Source organism: Ambystoma mexicanum, chromosome 14, assembly GCF_040938575.1.
Source record: "Ambystoma mexicanum isolate Mex_15411 chromosome 14, UKY_AmexF1_1, whole genome shotgun sequence".
Lineage (NCBI taxonomy): Eukaryota > Metazoa > Chordata > Amphibia > Caudata > Ambystomatidae > Ambystoma > Ambystoma mexicanum.
Window position 1 is genome coordinate 48,473,526 of NC_090940.1, and position 20,303 is coordinate 48,493,828.

At 48.3% G+C, this 20,303-nt stretch overlaps 1 protein-coding gene across 4 annotated transcripts in view; it reads left to right on the top strand.

Moving 5' to 3' along the window:
• Positions 1-19,222, top strand: part of PRKD1 (protein kinase D1) — a 1,050,331-nt gene extending 1,031,109 nt beyond the window's left edge. For all 4 annotated transcript variants that reach the window (XM_069638504.1, XM_069638505.1, XM_069638506.1 and 1 more), the window contains one exon: positions 1,982-19,222. In XM_069638504.1, the coding sequence (XP_069494605.1) occupies positions 1,982-2,170 (189 nt within the window). In that variant the 3' untranslated portion in view covers positions 2,171-19,222. The remainder of the gene's footprint in view (positions 1-1,981) is intronic.
• The last annotated feature ends 1,081 nt before the right edge of the window (positions 19,223-20,303 follow it).

Sequence of the window (20,303 nt, forward strand, 5' to 3'; positions counted from 1 at the left end):
ATATAAACATATTCAGAGTTTAAAAGCCATTACAAACAGTCATACATTTTTATAGCACAACAACTATGCATGGTAAAACATGAAAAATTACCTGGCAGATTTACAGGGGAAAGATCTACAGCATCATAAAAGCTTGGTGCTGCATACACTTATAACATTATATTACAATACATAAATCAAGCAGCCGGAATTTTAACAAGCTAACTTTGTTTTTGAAACAGCTGTTTTTTACCTCTTCCTGAGACAAAGGCCTTGGACCATCACCCTATACCAGACAATCTGTTTCCATTTTAGTAATTACCCAGACAGCCCTGGGCCCTAAGTATATCCTGTTCAATGTGCGCAGAGATGTGTTTCACTTTGAGCTCAAGCAATGCAGCCACGCATATTTCCAGGGACGCACTTTTGATGCTGACAGCTGTTTTTAAAAATGAAACCTTTTAAGAACACTGACGTTTCGCACTCCCTGTAACCTGAGCACATTGCCTCATGGGCTTGTTTCACAGCCCGGACCAGCATCTGCTACACATACAGGCAGCCAGTGGATCAGACAGTTTGTGCAGACCAGAGCAGGGCCCACATGCTGTCCTGTTCGGAGCCCTGCTATACCCTCAGGGCCCTGCAAACTAGCCTTTTCAAAGAACACACGCATTGAGTCACAAAATCTAGTGTGCTTAGAACTAGCACACCACTTTAACACATTATTATTTCTAATTAACGATATGATTAATTGTATATAAATATTTTAAGAATGATTACGTAATATGTTATCAAAATAGGCTAGATAAATATTAATATTAATTAATGTTATCAACATACTTTGGTAGCATATTCATTAATATTAAATAGTATTTTGAGAACATTCATTAATATAACTATTTTGTGTACTGAATATTTTTCGTTTTTGAAAAATCTTAGTATATATGCTATGCTTTTTTCATGGATATTACTACAGAGAAACACACAACCCTGCTCAATGCTAAACACCCTCTTTAGCAAAACCAGCCATCAAGATACCCCTGGATTCAGCAATGTGTACACCGCCCCATACCTTTGGGTATAGCCGGCGCTGCACAATCAGGTTTTCCCAGGGCTTAAGGAGCGGCATGTAGCTCCCTCTGAAACACCCTCTGTATATATATAAATATACACCCTTCACGCCACACCCCTAAAACTGCTATACACTTCTGGGTCTTTGGGGGGCATCTGGGTCAGAATGGTCAACCCACATACCCATAACCAGTCTTTCAGTTGAAGCACACTAGGCCACTTCCGGAATAGGTCATCCATCATGTTTGGACTTCCGGGGGACCACAGGAGGGTGCCCTCGGGACAACAGGCTTTGTGGGGGCCTCCCAGGTAGCACCTATGATGTCACATCCGGGATGACACTGCCGCTAGGGCCTTATTTCCTGTTAACAACCATCAACTCACTTCCGGGATAGGCTTTCCACTAGGGTGGGACTTCCGGGTCATCCCCATGATGTCACTTCTGGACCGGGACTTCCGTTAGGGCGGGACTTTCCTTGGTAACGGGGCGTTACCCCCTGTCAAGCTTAATTTCTGATGAAAGGTATCATCTTATACTACTCGCATGCAGTTTGGCGTGCATGTTCCCTATTTTCCATGCAAATAATTCCATGATTCAGGCCCTATATGTACAATGGAAAAATGAGTGGCCTGGACCCTACTGTAAAAGCTACCAACCATCCAGCACCTTTGAGTTTTGGTGGAAAGCAGAGCGCAATTAATAAAACGACTAACCAGGGCATCACCCACAAGTACATCCCTGTGGGGTCGTTTCCTGTGATGCCACTTCCTATGACATCACCTGCATAAAAGGGTATGCCATAAGCCACCCCCCCTCGTCATTTCCCAGGTAAATTGAAAGTTGAACTCCTACCACAAGCTACTAATAGTTCACACCAGCGAGACACATGGTACTAACCATAAGGTGTTTTTTTTTGTCTTCTATGTGCAGGACTATCAAACGTGGTTAGATTTGCGGGACCTGGAATGCAAAATCGGGGAGCGTTACATCACCCACGAGAGCGACGACCCACGGTGGCAGCAGCATGCAACCGACCACAGCCTGCAGTACCCTGCGCATCTCCTGCGACCGCAGGTCGCCCGCCAGGAACCTGATGAAGCCGAGAGGAAAGCATTGTGAAGCAGGGCCACTGATGACCTATGAAGCCCACCCCACAAGAGGTCTGTGCTCGTGGACATCCACTACGTGAGCACCTTAAGGCCACAGCCGGGTTTGCTCATGGTCCCTAATCAAAGACTTGCAGCTTCTCAGTTAAGGGACCAAGGGCCACTGTGGGCCCAGAGGAGACCACCATGCATATGTGTAACTTCTGTGAAAGTTTCTGAAACTTTGTAAATGGTCCCGTTGAGCCCTGTTGGACAAGACGTCCCCTTGCCTTGATGTCAGATGGGGATCGTTGAGGCTGAACAGACTGGGTGGTTCCTCGTGCATATGACACAGGTCCAAGACCATGCAGCCGCGTGCAGCCAATGACTGCAGGGCCATTTTTGGTATACTGTGTACTGCATGAGAAGCGGGGCCTCCTGCATTTCTACATTCCAGGGATGGACTTTGTGGGTGAGTCCACAGTGAGGACACAGTGGGGACCCTCCTTTGGAGAGAAGAAAGCTAGGGTGTCATGTGATAGCAGGTACCTGCCTGATATGGCCACCTAGAGAGGATCAGACAGGGCTTGGAGGGAATGAGGCAAACCATGTCTGCAGGAAGGGTGGCTTTGCAGAAATGAATGACTGAGTGACTAGGACAGGGGAGCATTGTGGAAGCAGGGCACAGAGGGAGTCAGGCAGCTGGGAAGGAAGTACAAAGGGAGTCAGACAGTGGGGCAGGAGGCATAGAGGGAGTTAGACAGTGAGGCAGGAGGCACAGAGTGAGTCGGAAACGTGGGAAGGAGGCACAGAAAGTGTCAGTAACCTGGGCAGGAGGAAAATAGGGACTCAGAAACCTGGAAGGAGGCACATAGGGATTCAGACAGCTGGCCAGAAGGTACATAGGGATTCATACAGCTGGCCAGGAGGTACATAGGGATTCAGAGAGCTGGCCAGGAGGTACATAGGGATTCAGACAGCTGGCCAGGAGGCACATAGGGATTCAGACAGCTGGCCAGGAGGTACATAGGGATTCAGACAGCTGGTCATGAGGTACATAGGGAATCAGGCAGCTGGCCAGGAGGCACAGAGGGAGTCAGACAGTGGGGCAGGAGGCACAGAGGGAATCAGGCAGCTGTGCAGTTGGCACAGAGGGAGTTAGGCAGCTGGGCAGTAGGCATATAGGGAATCAGACAGCTGGGAAGGAGGCACAGAGGGAGCCAGGCAGTGGGGCAGGAGGCACAGAGGAAATCAGGCAGCTGTGCAGTTGGCACAGAGGGAGTTAGGCAGCTGGGCAGTGGGCATATAGGGAATCAGACAGCTGGGAAGGAGGCACAGAGGGAGCCAGGCAGTGGGGCAGGAGGCACAGAGGGAGTCAGACAGCGGGGCAGGAGGCACAGAGGGAATTAGGTAGCTGGGCAGGAGGCACCGAGGGAATCAGGCAGCTGGGGCAACCCCAAAACAGGTGCATCTACTCCGGTGCTCCGACAAACCTTTTGCAACAATGCCCAAAACCCAGTTTAGGATACAAGTGGGCCAAGCAATGCCCTCTTTGTGGAGCACATCCAATGTCTACACCAGCAGCAGGATTTCTCGCAAATGCTGTGTGCCACTGCCCTTAACCCTCATTAAGTGTCCTTAGTGGCATGACAGAATGCCAGGAAGCTTGCAGCCCGCTTTGGTTATGGGCACTGTGGCTTGGATCGGTACCCCGGTGGAGACCCAATGTTGGGGTGCTAGCCTGGCAGTGTCACAGAAGGTGTGTGGGGAGAAATGCTGGTGCCAGCCCCATGCACAGCGTCTGGGTACCTATTTAAAGCAAGAAGCACAATCACAATTGGCATTCACAGTAGAGGCCAATGCTTTCACATGTGGACTCCCCCCTCCCTTAGTAACTAGTGTCGGAATGCCTATTTATTCCCCCTACACATTCCTTCGGGTCATGCCTGGGGCACAGGAAGGGCTACACTGCTCCTCCCCATAATGCACCTGTTCTCTGTGAGGGGAATATGCACCGTGCCTTCTCAGGCTCTGCTTATTCTGTGCATGTGTGTGCGTGTGTGCGTGTGGGAGGGAAGCTTGCACCACTTACCATCAAACTGTTCTTATTCGGCCGGTGTGTGTGTGCGGGAGGGAAGCTTGCACCACATATCACCAAACTGTTCTTATTCGGCCTGTGTGTGGGAGGGAAGCTTGCACCACATCATCAAACTGTTCTTATTCGGCCTGTGCGTGTGTGGGAGGGAAGCTTGCACCACATATCACCAAACTGTTCTTATTCGGCCTGTGTGTGTGTGGGAGGGAAGCTGCGCCCCACTATACCATACTATACCTTTGCTCTGTCTGGCGGAAGCTGGTAGTGCTCCTCGCCAGAAGGTAACTGTTCTGTGTAAGGGAAGCTTGCACTGCCCCTTCTCATACTGCACTTTTTCTGTGTGTGAGGAGAGCTTGCACTTTCCTTCACCATAATTTGTCTTTGTTGGAATGACAGCAGCGTGCACTGCAGCTGTCAGTGCTGTACCTGTTTGGTCAGTGTGGGAAAATGTGCAGACACCTCCTCCTTGCTATGTAAGGCTCTGTTCTGTGTGAGGGAAGCTGGCATTGCTGTTAGATATGTCCCTACTGTGTGTGTGTGTGTGTGTGTGTGTGTGGGCATATGCACGTGTGTGTGTGTGTGCATTTGTGTGTGTATGAGAGCACGAAGCATACACCACTGCCAGTATTGCGCATTTTCTGAATGCATGAGGGATACGTTCACTGCTTCTACCCATGTCATACCTGTTCTGTTTATGGGGGAAGCTTGCACTGCTGCTGCCCAGGCTCTACTTGTTTTCTCTGTGTGAGGGAAGCTTACACTACTGCTGCCCATGCTCTGCTTCTTCTCTGTGTATGCGGGAAGCTTGTACTGCTGCTGCCCAGGCTCTACTTGTTTTCTGTGTGGGAGGGAAGCTTGCACTGCTGCTGCCCATGCTCTGCTTGTTCTCTGTATATAAAGGTAGGTTGCACTGCTGCTCCCCGTGCTCTACTTGTTCTCTGTGTGTAAAGAAAGCATCCACTGCTGCTGTCCATGCCATACCTGTTCTGTGTGTGTGACAGAAGCTTGCACCACTTCTGCGTTTCTGTTATGTGTGCAAAAGGGGTCCAGTGGTGTTTTGCATTATGCATGTTGTGAATGTGAAGGGAATTTGTCTGCTGCGCATGCTACCCCTCTCCCGTCTGGCGTGCTAAGGAAGCTTTGACCACTGCTGCCTATATTCTGTTGTGTGTGTGTGTGTTTCAGCAACTTGTGTTATTTGTACATTCTCAAATGTAAACCAAACATAGTTACAAGCTTATAAAATAAATATATAATGGACACAAACAGACTGAGCCATATCTAATACAGAGAGGGCCAGATTCATGTAAATGTGTGCAGAAATCCTGCAAGGGCCGCGTGCCGAGGAGAGCAATGCGCAAGCCTACGCGCAGAATAAAAAATGAACGCCCTGCATATTCAATGAATTCACTGCGCAAAGTAACCGTATTCACAATTCGCGCCCAGACCGCCCCAACACGCCCTCAAGCTAAGCAAAAGCAGCCAGAACAGCTATTTTTGCATGCTGCCCCAGGTGCGAATATACACACCCTTCAAACAGTGCATGGGGCACCCCGCAAGCAGGCCTGCATCTCGGGAACCATGGGTAGGGTCCCCGTAACGGTTGCAGGCACCCGACAAAATGCGTATGAAAAATCATAACACAACAAAAACTCTGAAAATTTGCATATGAACCCCCGTAAACCATTTGCGCACCCTGCTACACTGCGTACGTGCACCCTTATGTAAGATTGGGACCCCGGTTGTGTACACACAGCCCTATGTCCGATAGATGCAAACCCACCTCTGCGCTACGATTCCTGCACACAAGTGTACTTACGCCTGACTTCGGGTGGCGTAGGGATCGAGGGATTTTCATGGGCATTAACATGCCAAGAGGTTGCGCGGGGGGTTCCATGAATACATGTTGTTTGGTGCAATTGTGAGGGATTGCCTGCGGGACGTCCCTCGGAACACCCACTTGTTTGCATGCTTTTCCCCATTTTCTGTGTCCCGCCCCCTTCCCAGCCCTCTGCACAAGCCACGCCCACACTCTGCATGGTGTATTGCAAAAGGCGTTCGATGGCTCGCCCAGGAAAGGACCCACACAGTCGATTCCATGAATGGATGAACAAGGATTTGCACGCAGCATTGCGTGCAAACCCCCGATTTTACACGCAAATAATTCCATGAATCGTGCCCAAAATACACAACTTTGATACAATCTTTGTTTTGTGGACTTTTCGTGCGTTCCTGTGGAATATTGGCCTTCTCCCGTAAGTGTGTCGTTGTGTTTCCGATTCAGGTGCTCTTGTGGAGGGTGTTCCTTGGGAAATCCCATAGCCCAACTTTTTACTTGAAGCAACCAAAGCGCCAAGAGGCAAGACAAATGGAAAAGGCTGTGCTAGATCGACCTTGTAAAATAACATAATACTGTTACAGGGTTGAAGCCCTTCAGAGAGCATACTGAGAAGCATTTCTAAATAAGCGTGTCATGCCACCAATTAGAGGTGTGCCGCTTTAATTCCACAGAGAGCGCATTCCGGAAGTAAATCGGGTTTGGAAAAAATGTAAGAGGATGTCCGAACTTAAAAAAAAAAAACAAAGGTGAGGACTAGAGACTTGGTCCCAGAGGCTAGCAGGCAGGGATAGGTATTGCCAGGACATGAAGGACTTGAGGAGAGTCGGAATTCCATATAAATTGAGATGTTGGGAACAACGGCGCAGTGATCATGCCTTTGTCTTATATGCAGGGCCCTGTGCATGGCTGCCATGTGACCCCATTTCTTTAGTGCCACTTCACGCCATTGCAGCCGTTTCAACCCAAAGAAAATTGAATACTGGGACTTGTAGGCTCATACTTCTAAAGGGAACGTTGCGCAAAAGTGCCTGCAGGCTGAAACGTGTCACGCGTGGTTTGGGGTCACTAGTTAGTGCTGTGATGCCTTCCCAATAGGAATTCAACCTGGCACCCCACAACGTCCCACTGGGAATTTTAAAAGTGGAGAAATTCCTATGACAGTGGGTTTCAGTGGTGTAGAGAGCTCGCGATATCTCAGCACCGCCGCAGTCTCGCGAGATCTCGCTGCGAAGCGCGGATACCCGCGCCAGTAACACGGAGCAGTTGGCTCCCGGCGCTCTTCTACATTAAGGGACATTCAGTTCTATGGACGTAAACAAGAAGCGGCAGAGCCCGTGGATGATTATCTAACCAAGTTAAGGGAACTAGCTGCGCTATGCGATTTAGGATATAATGCAGAAGCTATGATCTGTGACATGTTGACAGTCCATACCAACAGCCGACAGGTGCAAGATAAGTTTATATTAAAGAAAGAACTTCAGCTTGACAAGGCCGTAGAGATAGCGAGGGCCGCAGAAGAGACAGCGGGACGAGGAAAAGAGTTTGCAGGCAGCTCTGCCCCCAGCAGAAGTCCAGGAGATCACCTTTAAAAACAGAAAAGAGAAGCTAGTGAGTGACGCAAGAGAAGGTAAGTGGGGAAGAAAGGAGCCGCTAAAGTGCCACAGGTGCACCAGCACCAGACACCTAGCCAATGACAGACAATGTCCAGCGAGGGGCAAAGAGTGCTTTGTATGCAATAAAATAGGACACTATGGTTTGTTTTGCAGATGGCGCAACAATGAAAGTGACGACCATAAATGCAGAACACAATGTGGAAGCCGATTCCTTGTCAGAAGAAGAAGGGAGGCCCACGGTGTTGATGGTGAACAGTTCGAGAGCCAGAAAGGTGAAGCCCCACTGCACAATCAAGGTAAAAGGCATGGTGACAAGAGTGATGGCAGACTCATGCTTGACCATCCTACCCTTTCACACGTACAAAGAAATGATGGGAACCGACAGAGTGGAAGTACTTAGCACGCGCCACGAGCCCACCATTTTTGGAGGTGTGTCAGTGAACCTGTTAGGGTACATAAAGGTTGTTGTGGAGTTCAAAGGAAGAGAGACCACAACAAGAGTACATCTGTCCAAAGAAGGCCGAGCCATCCTAGGATGAGCCGACCAAGCAAAACTCAATATCAAACTAAATCCCAGCACGGAAGATCATGTATTGGCAGTCAATACAGGAGGAGTGCCGGTGGTGAAAGAAGACCTCCCCAGATTGTTTTCAGAGGGACCAGGGAAAATCAAGAACTTTGTTCACAGAATAATACTAAAGGCCAACATGGTCCCGGTCAAGCCCAAGGTGTCGCCGGTACCAGCGACCGCCAGGGATACACTAAAAAGTCAACTCAACAAGATGGTGAAAGAGGGCACCATCGAGGAAGTGGGTGCCTCAGAGTGGCTGAGCCCGGTTGTGCTGATAATAAAACAAACCTCAGAAGACTTGAGGGTTTGCATTGACTTGAGCAGCCTCAACCTGGAGGTCATTGTGGACAGCTACCCCCTCCCCAGTATAAATGAACTTATCCTCATGATGAAAGAGGAAAAAGTGTTTTCAAAACAGGACATTAGGAATGTATATCATCAGATCCATCTCCACAAAGACTCCAGGCCACTCACAGCATTCATCACCCCGTTCGGGACCTACCAGTTCACTAAGATGCCTTTCGGCCTATCCTCAGCAGCCTCACCATTCCAACGTATGATGGACTCACTACTGCGAGATATAGGTAATGTCTCCTACTTTCAGGACAACATACTGTTGTATGCCAATGATGAGGACACTCAAGATACCACATTGAGAAGAGTGCTCACCAAATTAGAGAATGCAGGGGTGAAGCTTAGATAAGAGAAGTGCGTCTTGAAAGCACAAGAAGTGGAATACCTGGGGTACAGGATATCCACCAGAGGAATCGGCCCTAAACAAAACCTGGTACAGGTCATTGTCAAAGCCCCAGAGCCTGCCAGCAAAGACGAAGTAAGATTGTTACTGGGACTTGCGGAATACTACGCCCAGTTCATTCCAAAGAAGGGAGCGGAGTTCACCTGGTCTGAAGCACAGAAAGAGGCCATGGACGTCATAAAAGAAAGGATAGTAGAAATACCCTGCCTACAGCCATTTAATCCTGCATGGGTCACGGTGATAACCATGGACGCCAGCGCATGTGGACTAGGCGCCGTGCTTCTGCAGAGAAAAGGTGATACTGAACATGTGGTAGTATTCGCCTCCAAAGCCCTATCAAAACTTGAGAGGAACTACTCCAGCGTTGAAAAGAAGTTGTTGGCAGGAACTTGGGAGGTAGAACATTTCAGAAAGTACGCATGTGGCACAAAATTCAAATTGGTTACCGACCATAAGCCCCTGATCCACATGCTCAGCCCAGGAGGAACAAAGTCGTCCACACTGCGCCTAACACACATTGCGGAAAAACTTCAATAGTATACGTTTGAGATAACCCATATAGCCGGTTGAATGAATGCGACATCCACACTGGTACTGCCATGATTGACCTAGGTAAAAGAAGATGATGAAGTAACCATTGAAGAGGTCGTCTGGAGGTTGGAGAGTAACAAAGCACGAAAGAATCAATGGGGCGACCAGAGAAGAGCGACCCACGGTTGTGATGTCACAGAAGGAGACTGGATGAAAATGTGCCTACCCTATAAGGATCAAACGACAGGTTTGAAGTTCATCAAGCTCATAAAGGTTATACACAGAGGAACCAATTTCGTCCGCACTCAAGATGGCCGCACGTGGGACATGGAACGCATGGCAACGTTTGAGAAGCAACCGGCCACTGAGAAAACACAAGATGAGTCTCATCCCGGCAACCGCAAAGGCCATGATGCAAGGAGTGAACAAGAGTGAGAAGCATCAGCGGAAGCAGTCATAGAAAACGAGTCAGAGAGCAAGACGCCTGAAGTGTCTCATGAAATGATACAAGCACCGGATGCAGTCAGGACGAAAGAAGGTCGTCCAAAAAGAGATCACAGAAGACCGGTGAAGAATGATGACTTTATTATGGAATAGACATTGTTGTTTTCCAAGGGGAGGTATGTATAGAGCTTGAGAGATCTCGGCACCTCCAAAGTCTCGCGAGATCTCGCGAAGAAGTGTGGATTCCCACGCCAAGCGTAAAACGGACACTACAAAGGTGCCAGTGACACAGATCAGTCGGCTTGCAGCGCTCCTCTACAATGAGGGACATAAAGACTGCCACAAAGCCTGGAGGGCAACCCTGAGGCCCCAGGCATTGCTTATCTCACACCTGCAGCCTATGAACACCATGTGGACTAATTTATTAGTTATATCTACTAATGCAAGAGAAGAATAAAGAAAGCCTGTTGCTACAAGTACCTTGTAACTGATTATTATACAACAAGTGGTCAATGGGGTAGGCAGCAACGGCCACAGATTGCGCGTTCGCTGCGTTTATATTTCAGACTACAGTTCCAGGGGTGCCCTCATTGCTCAAAGCTTTGACCCCCTTTTTATTCCATCACTTTGCTCTGTCATTTGATAGCTCTGTACTTCAAGTATTTCTTCATACCACATAAATAAGTGACGTGTGCCAGGTTTTAAATAAAAGAGGTGCCCTCGAATGAGGACTAGTGGAGCCTCGACCCAGGAAATCTTAGGGTTCTCACTGCCTGCGTGTCACACGTAGCGCCTCGCCTTCTTCCTCAATGCCGCCACCTCGGACGTCACAATAATATCAAGTGACCGGATTCCTCCAAAATCATTTTTACATTTTCATTTTAAATACTTTAGTTATGTGTTTCTTCTTGGCTACATACATTCCTCTAAAATGTAGACCGCGCTTTCTGGAAGGTGAGGTAAAACTCTAGGAAAGCAGTGCATTCCTGTGAACAACTAGCTAGAATTTATAATGCAGTATTCGTCCTGTTTATCCTTTTTACCAATGTTATATGTCTTTTCATTTTTTTTTTAAAAGCCAGCATATTTTTTTTCTGATTTTATCAAAAAGTTACTATTTCGCAAAGCTGGCCCTTTGGTACTAAATGGGAGTCCTGTGTTTCAAGATGGCCGCCGTGCGCACAGATGAACGTTTTTCTCACATTACAGCATTTTCTGTGTCAGGGGCTGTAGGCCGCCGAGTGTCCACTGTAAGAGCTTTCCATATATAGGGTGTTTGCACTGGCTACAGTAGTCAAGTTACCAGGATCAGTAGTAAGGGTGGGTAGCGATTGTGGCGTCCACCCACTACCAAGCGCTCCTCTCCGTGACCATCTCTGGTATGAGACAGGTACGCCCCTAAGGCTGTGCAAGAAATTCTGCTCTTATTAAAGTTAGTAATCTCCCTTCCTGGTGAATAATTCATCATAGTTGGATTTCAGACCACAGAATTTGCACACATCCTCACAGACCACAGAAGCCACCATCACCCTACCAGAACACATGCAGATCACAGAAGCGCCCATCTAGCGAGACCAAATGCAGACCACAAAAGCTACCCATATCCCACTAGACCAGATACGGGCCACAGAAACCCGACATTCCACCAGACCAAATCAGAACACAGAAGATGCACACATCCCACTAAACCAAATGCAAACCACAGAAGCTGCACACACCTTAAAAGACCAAACACAGACCACAGAAGCCACCTGCACCCTACTGTACCTAATGCAGACCACAGAAGCCACCCTCTAGCCTGACCAAATGCAGACCACAATAGCTGCCCACATCCCACCAGACCAAATGCGGGCCACAGAATCCCTATGTCCCACCAGACAAAATGCAGAACACAGAAGATGCACACATCTTAAGAGACCAAAGAAGCTTCCCCCATCCCTCTGGACCGAATGCAGACCACACAAGCTGTGCACATCACAACAGACCAAATACAGACCACGGAAGGTACCTACACCCTAACCGATCAAACACTGAGCACAGAAGCCACTTTCAACCTACTACACCAAATGCAGACCACAGAAGATGCCCTATCCCACCAGACCAATTACAGACCACAGCGACTGCCAACATTCCATCAGAACAAATGCATATCACAGAAGCAACCCACATCCCAACAGACCAAATTCACACCACATATGCCACCATCCAAGCACACAAACCCCAGACCACAGCCGCTGCCCACAGCCCAGCAGACCACATAAGCTGCCCACATTCCAACAGGCAAATTGCAGACCATAAAAGCCCCAATCCAACCACACAAAATGCAGAACACAGAGGCCACACACATCCTACCAGACCAAAGGCAAATACTAATCACAGAAGCCATGCATATTCCACCAGACAAAATGCAGGGGGCAGAAGCTGCCCCCAACCCTGCAAACCAAATGCTTACCACAAAAACTGCCTAGATGTCACCAGACCAAATGCAAATGACAGAAGCCGCCCATATTCCATTGGAAGAAATGCAGACTATAGAAGCTGCACAGATCCCACCAGATCAAATGAAGACCACAGAAGCTTCACAGATTCGGGCAGACCAACCGCAGCCACAAAAGCCACCCACATTCCAAAGCAAATGCAGACCACAGAAACCATCCACACCTCACTAGACCAAATGCAGTCAATGGAAGCCGCATACATCTCAGCAGAACAAATGAAGACGACAGAAGACAACCACATCACAAAACAATTTTTCAAGTTTTTTTTTTATAAAGGCATTATTTGGTTCAACAGTAAGAAAAACCTTTTGCCTTACGTAAACAATTAAAATCATCAGGTAAAGAAAAGAAAATCCATGAAAGCGAAAAGCACGTGAAAAAAGTAGCAAAAATGTGGTTAAAAGAACAAGGAGGAGAAGTTAGAGAGAAACAAAAGGGAGCTAGGCTCGTTGTTAGATCGCCAACAAATAGTTCAGATCTCGTCCTCTAAGCCTCCATGCTTCACTCCTCCTTGGCTCGTTCCTGCCTTAATTCTTGCAAATATTTCAATTAGCAGTTTCACCAGAGCTATGGTGAGTGAAATGTGGTTGCCGCTTAGTTCCAACCAGCAGTCCTTCCAACATATTTTATTGTAAATTCTGACATGAGCTGGAATCGTTTGTCCTCCATGGTTGGACAAAATAGCACCAGGTGGTGTAGTGACTCTATAGTATCCTCAGACCAACGTAATCTGCAAACAGGTTTCGTACAGATGGATGACCTGACGCCAAGTATCTCACCTGTTGGGAGTAGATTTAATCTAAATCTAAGATAGTAGTCTCGGTAGAACCCGTTTGGGAATTGATCGAGGTATTTTGGGAGTTTCTTTTGGTCAGGACTCGGTTGGCAAACAATTTTAGATCTTGTCTGGTGTCTTGGGTGGCTATCCAGTCACTGATGTATCATTTCCGTTATAGTTTGTCTGGGTTCTCCTTTAGGGTCTGGTCATTTTCTCCCAAGTCGATGAGGATAGCTTGACAGATCTGTTGCCATTCAGATAGTGTAGTTTCAGTGTTTTTAGTAATAGCTTCTTTTATCACTGTGAATCGTCCGCTGTCAGTTGCGATCAAGCATTTTCTGTAGATCGCTAATGGCTTCCAAGTAACAATGGTTTTCATGGCCGTCAGACCCAGTTCCATGCATAGAGCTTGAATTGGTGAGGACTCTCAGCACTTGTTTCTAGAAAGTTCCTTCAATGACAGACCAGTTTTCAATGCGGAAGGAGAATACCCTCTCTGCACCATAACTTAGTATTGGAACTGCTTTCATACGGTAAAGGTCGATATGAGATTTCAATGTAAAGCCGCAATACCTTTTCATCAGCAGTCGACCTTGGTTAGCAAGAGTTATGGCTTTAGATTTTAGGCCATCGAAGCTGGGTCTGTCAGTTGTGCTCGTATTTAGGCATAGCCCCAGGTAGGTGAATGCTGATACCTGTGGGATGAGTTTCCCTTCGAAGTGCCATGTGTTAGGTTTTTTCCTGTTAGCTCCTAGATTTTCGCAAAAGACCATGATTCTTGACTTCGATGGGTTGATTTTTAGGCCGTTGAGCTTGATGTAGTTGTTGAGAGCCGCCAATTGGCATTGCAGCCCTACTGGAGTTTGAACCAATAGGACCACGTCGTCTGCATAGAGCAGATGGCCTATTTTGGTACCTACAATGTTTGGAGGAAAACTTCTTGTATTGTCAAATGCGGTTTCCATGTCCGAGATGAACAAATTGAAAAGGTCTCAGGCAAGGGGGCAGCCTTGCTTCAACCCCTTGTTGGTGTTAATGGGTTTTGACAGCAGACCCGATCTGTCCAGTCTGATCTTTATGGATAGTCCAGAGTACAGCTCTTGAATGGGTTCTAAGATGTCAGTTGGGCAGTCCCACTGCTTCATTTTAGCCCATAGCCAATGACGGTCGACAGTGTCAAAGGCTTCTGTAAGGTCGATAAAAGTGGCCTAGATTTTATTTTCTTTCCTTTGTTACGCTCTGCTTGGGCTTTAAGGAGGCTGATCACAAAAATGTTAAGCGAGGTTCCCACACCCTTTATAAACCCATTCTGCCATATATCTCGATGGGTAGTTTCCTTGCTCCACTTACCCAAGGACTTCAGACGAAACGAGGCAAACACCTTATCCACAACATCTAGGAGTGCTATGGGCCGGTAGTTGCTTGGGATCAGTCTAGAGCCTTTTTTAAAGATCGGGATGATGACCGCGGTCTTCCATGATGCTGGTACTTCTTTTTTTACGTTAATGTGAGAGAAGAAGATCATTAATATTCTTGACCATTGGATCACGTCGGATTTTAGGATCATGTTTGTTAGCCCGTCAGGCCCCAGCGCTCTAGATCCCTTCCACCGGTCTATGGCGTTTTTGATTGTTTTTGATGGTCAAGTGGGAAATGTCCAGTTGGTTCCAGGTGCTATTCGTAAATGCTGGTGGTGAACCTTCCAAAGGCTTTGGGTTGAAAAATGTTCAAAAGTGGGAAGTCCAACTTTCCGATGTTATAGGGTTTGACAGCGAAAGCTCTTGCATGGCGGCAAGATTATTGATGGTTGACCAGATTTCAGCTGTGTTTTTTTACTTCATTTTGTGAAACATGGATTCGACAACCTGCTTGACAATGGTTCGTTTGTGATGTTTCCGCCAGTTTCTGTACCTTTGCTTGATTTTTTGGATTTTGAATGCACTCTGTGTAGGTGGATCGTTGTTTAATGTCTGTATCGTTGGAGCCATTTGTCTCTTTTTCTCCCAAGTGGCTAAGTCGAAGGTGTGAAGATGTAAAAAGCCTTGATTAGTTCCGTCCCTTCTCCGGGCCTCGAAGGCTTTTAGGAAAACCGTGTAGTCGACTGGTCCAGATGTACTGGTGTGGGCATTTCAGCATATAGCCTCTTGCAGGTTGTCTGTCAGCTTTGGGAGGAGCACTGGCCTTATCCTCAATCTATTATGACCGACGTCGCGTCAAGGTTTCCTCTGTACTGTTGAGTGATTAGCTGTCTTCCGCAATACCAGGACATGTGTAGGAGGTTGTGGTCACTTTGTGGTTTCAGTTCCACAGTCATGGCGGTTAGGTGGCTCAAGATGTTCTGTGATACGCACATGTAGTCAATTATCTGGCCACTGTTTTTCCTCTCCATGTTGCGGTTCCCGGCAATGTGCCAGTGCTATTGTCTGTGAGGATTTGTATGCCCCTTGATGTGACGGCTCTTCTCCATGAGATGCCTCGTTTCCTTGCAGTTGTGGTTTTGGCCGTGTCATCGTCAGTGTCGTATCCCTCGCTGTTCCTGCAGTGTGCATTTAGATCTCCGCAAAGGATCAAATGCGGGTCCTCATGGTTCTCCCTCTGAGTGTCCACCCATTGCATGACTAGATCTGGGAGATTGGCTAGTTCTTTGTTCGAGGGGTTCAAATACATGTTTGTAATTACAAGGGTCAAAGGGTCAATGTCGGGCCTTACAGACAGTCTACCCACCACTGATTGTATATGCTGATTGGGCTTGCTAGTTTCCAGAATTTCGAATTGTGCGGTGTTCTTGATCGCTATTAGTAGGCCAGACATGGGTCTCCCTCGTGGACCTTTGGATGCAGGGTTAAGATGAACGGTATATCCCTCTACAAGTGGTGGAACTCTCAGCCAGGTTTCTTGAAGGCAGATGATGTCATGTTTGATCATGAGTAAGTCTTCTTTAAGGAACAAATGGGCGAATCCCTGAAAACAAATGCAGACCAGAGAAACTACCCACATTCCAACACATGAAATGCAGACCACAGAAGCCCCATCCAACAGCACCAAATGCTAAGTACAAAAGCCACCCGCATGTCAACATACTAGATAATCCTCCCACATGCCAAACAAATGCAGATCACAGAAAACACCCACACTCCACCAAATTAAACGTAGCCTGTAGAATCTGCACATACACCGCCTGACCAAATGCAGATGATAGACACAGCCCACATTCCAGCAGACCAAATGCAGACCACAGAAGCCGCCTCTGTTTGTACTTGCTCCTGAATGGCACAGGCCTTCTTGGAAATCTTCCAGTTGCCATTAAGCCCTATCCCGCTTTTGAGACCAGCATTGAAACAGCACATAGAGAATGTAGTCAATGGCTAAACTGGGAGAGTTGCCAGCCCCTCGCTCCCACTAGCCACAATGTCTTACCCCAGGGAGTGCTGTGATTCTGTAATGGACTTTTCTATATTTGGGAATGCACTCACAATGTATGTCCCACTTGTCGGTGTTGACTAATGTCTCCCTGCTGTTGACTTTAGGATGACCCCATCGGAAATAGGCAGCACCGCCACCCCCACTTTCCTTTAGATTCTTTAACCAGCAGGGGTCTCATGCTGGTCCTTGTTCCTCTGGTGGAAACGCTGTGTGCTGATTGGCTATCAGGCTATTGCCCACTGCGTCCCTTCCACACACACTGAGAATCTGTTAGCAAAGCTATTTGCATCAGAGAATGTTCTGGAAGGACGTCCTGTACCTAGAATGTCGTTGTGTTTTTGGGGTTTTTATCATTGGTTCTGCTGTGTTCGGTGATCCCGTCACGTCCCCCACATGCCACATTACCGAGGCGACCACATGGCAACTCCCAGCGAGTTGGCCAATACGGTCCTGTTAACGACTTGTTGTTGGTCCATAAATGTAGCCAATTTCAGGACTGCAGTCCTCATCAAGTGTGTCCAGGCGTCCAGTAAGACATATTCCGTCATCTCCGCTGTTAAATGTCTGAATGAGTGGGGATCCGGCGTACGAAGCTTGACTTGCGATCACGTCCGCCTCTGGATGCGTGCTGGTGGAGCACCTTCACTTGACTGTCACCAACTTGTCTTGGGCCTACCGCACAACACAACTGAACACTCGGTGTGTGGTCGTTGGCATTTGTGAAGGACCTTACCTACATTTACCAAGGCAAGCATATTGCAAACATTGTTTTGACCTTCTCCAAAACCGAACCCAACTGGCCTGGTGTGGGTTTATGTGTTTGTGAAGGACTTTAACCCTACTTATTAATGCAGACTACCACCTTCAGCATCACACCTAACAGGTAGCACATGGTCATATGTAACTGTGTAGGACTTCACCCCACCTATCATGGTAGACTATCGCCAGCATGTCTTGGGGCTACTCCAACACTAGATGTAACAGTTGGGGTGTGGGTTTGTGTGTTTGTGAAGGCCTCCAGCTCTATCTAGTAGGGCAGGCTATCGCCAGCATGTCTTGGGCCTACTCCAACACTTGATGTAACAGTTGGGGTGTGAGCTTGTGTAGGCCTCCATCTCTATCTAGTAGGGCAGGCTATCGCCAGCATGTCTTGGGTCTACTCCAACACTAGATGTAACAGTTGAGGTGTGGGCTTGTGTGCTTGTGTAGGCCTCCAGCTCTATCTAATAGGGCAGGCTATCGCCAGCATGTCTTGGGCCTACTCCAACACTAGATGTAACAGTTGGGGTGTGGGCTTGTGTGTTTGTGAAGGGCTCCAGCTCTACCTAGTAGGACCGGCGATCGCCAGCATGTCTTGGGTCTCCACCATTGAAGCCAAACGATGGAGTGTGGTCATGTGTGCATGCAAAGGACTTGACGTGTGCCTGTTCAGGCGAGGCTACTGCTAACATTTCTTCAGCCTTTGACCCCCTATACAACCAGTGTGGTGGGGTCATTTGTGCTTGTGAAGGGCTGCTCCTCTACCTAATAAACTGAGACTATCGCCATCGTGTCTTGGGCCAGCTTGACCACTAAAACCAACAAGTGGACTGTGGTCCATTGCCGAGTTGTACACAAACTTCAGGTTTCTGATAACCCCTAGTGCCTAGCAATGCGCTTTCTTTATGTGTTTGAACAAACTGACCTTGATAACTGTTAAACCATTAAAAAGTGTCTTGAAATCACTTCTATCCTAAGGATGACCTTAGCAAGTGCCCTACATCGCACCCCCCCTCCCCCCAAATAATGTATGTCACACATCATGAAAGGCATGAAGAAGGTTCGGGGAAGAGGTTAACCGTGAGAAATCAAACTGCCACTCAAATGCACCTGGACACACTAATCGTTTGGGTGCGCGTGCCTCCACCTTTCTCTCAGACTGCGCCCGTCAATTGCACAAAACCTTGCGGGGAGGCGGGCGAGGGCAGAAGCATAGAAAGGGTGGTTTGTGCGGTGCCCCTTGCAATCAGTGCCCTGCGGCAGTCCAGATGATATGGACCACCACTCCCATGATCCCTCACTATTGACTAAGCTGGCTAGGGCTGATGGGAAGCTTAGTCCGAAGCATCTGGAGAAGCCTAGGCCGCATGCCCCTGCCTTACAATATAGCCCTGGATGTCAACTTGTGGTGTGATCATGGTAAGGCGGTTTCGGTCATGGGTGAACACGCTGCGTCCACTAGAAGGCTTTCCCCAGGACCTTGCCTCGGGAGGTATTGGGGGGAGGTGGCAACAGTATTTTGGGGTTCTTCGACCAGTTTTCTATTTATTCGCAGGAACATTCAACTGCAAGCACAAATGTCCCGGGTTTGCCAGCTGCATTTGGTGCGACATTGCCCTTCGCCCCCTCCACCCCCCCCACCCCACCTCCAAACACGTGACTAGAATCCTGCGGCAGTGCCGATTGCCTTTTTCTGTGTAATAAAAGTATTGTTTTTTTGGTATTTTTAACTGTTTTGACTGAACCTTTTGTAATAAAAAATAAATATTTGCCGGTATTCTGTGTGAGCCTTGTGTGTGTGTGTGTGTTTTCCTGGGGGTTTCTGCCGCATCACCTGGTCTCTGCCTGCCCCCCCCCCCCTTTGCCGGTCGGATGCCTCTCTCCGAGCTCAGCGGGGCCCTCTTGCCTCCAGAGCCGTTTCCATGGGGACCCATCATCACGGGGAGCTGGAGGCACCGGTAGCGCCTCGTCACAGGCCTGCGTTTCCATGGGACCCCCATCCTTTGCCTGTGGGAGGAGGGATGGGGGCGGCGGCTGCTGTCAATAACTGTCTCGAAACTGCGCTTTTAGGCTCTGGGAGACACCCGGAGCCTCCGCCGAGGGTTGGAAGCACACCTGGGCGCTGCTGCTCGCCGGCTGCCAGTGTCTCATGGCCGCCTCTGCCCACAAACAGCAGCCACGACGCCTAGGCCGCAGCCCAGCCACTGCCAAGACACATCGACCTCCCACCTGCCATGATGTCTCAACGGGTGGGTTAGAAAAGGTTGGGCTTGGCTATGAGGCTTCTTGCGCCTTCATTTCCCTTCAACGCCTCCCTTTCTTTCATATTGTGGGTTGCGCCAGTTGGCGTCTGCCAAGGGCACCACAGTACCGACTGCTGTGCTATTAGTCCTACCGGCCGATGGGATGCACTTCCGGTGCACCGTTTGAATTTCGACGGCTCTGTTCACATGCAGCTCCGGGTCATGCCCATTCGCCAGAGCCTTTTTCCCACCCATACGGTGGTCGCAGGCCTATAGACATTGGGGGTGGTCGTGGGTTGCCCGGAGGAAAGAGGTCAGTAGACTCGCTACAGCGAGAAACTTGTGCTGGCTCCTGTGTTCCAGGCATCACTGAGAAACCCAACAAGCATTGGCAAAACCAAGAGTTTGGCTTTTGTGTAGTCACGGGATTGGCGTTTGCTAGGCACTGCCATAATGATGCATACTATCTAGCCAGAGGATGCCAAGAGCTGGAATATGGTGCATGGAAAATGCCTATTTAACACCTATACACAAGCCAAAATTGCTGGCTTTACCAATGCTTGTTTTTAACAGAACATCGATGCAAGGACATGCTTTTAACTTCAGTGTCTGAAG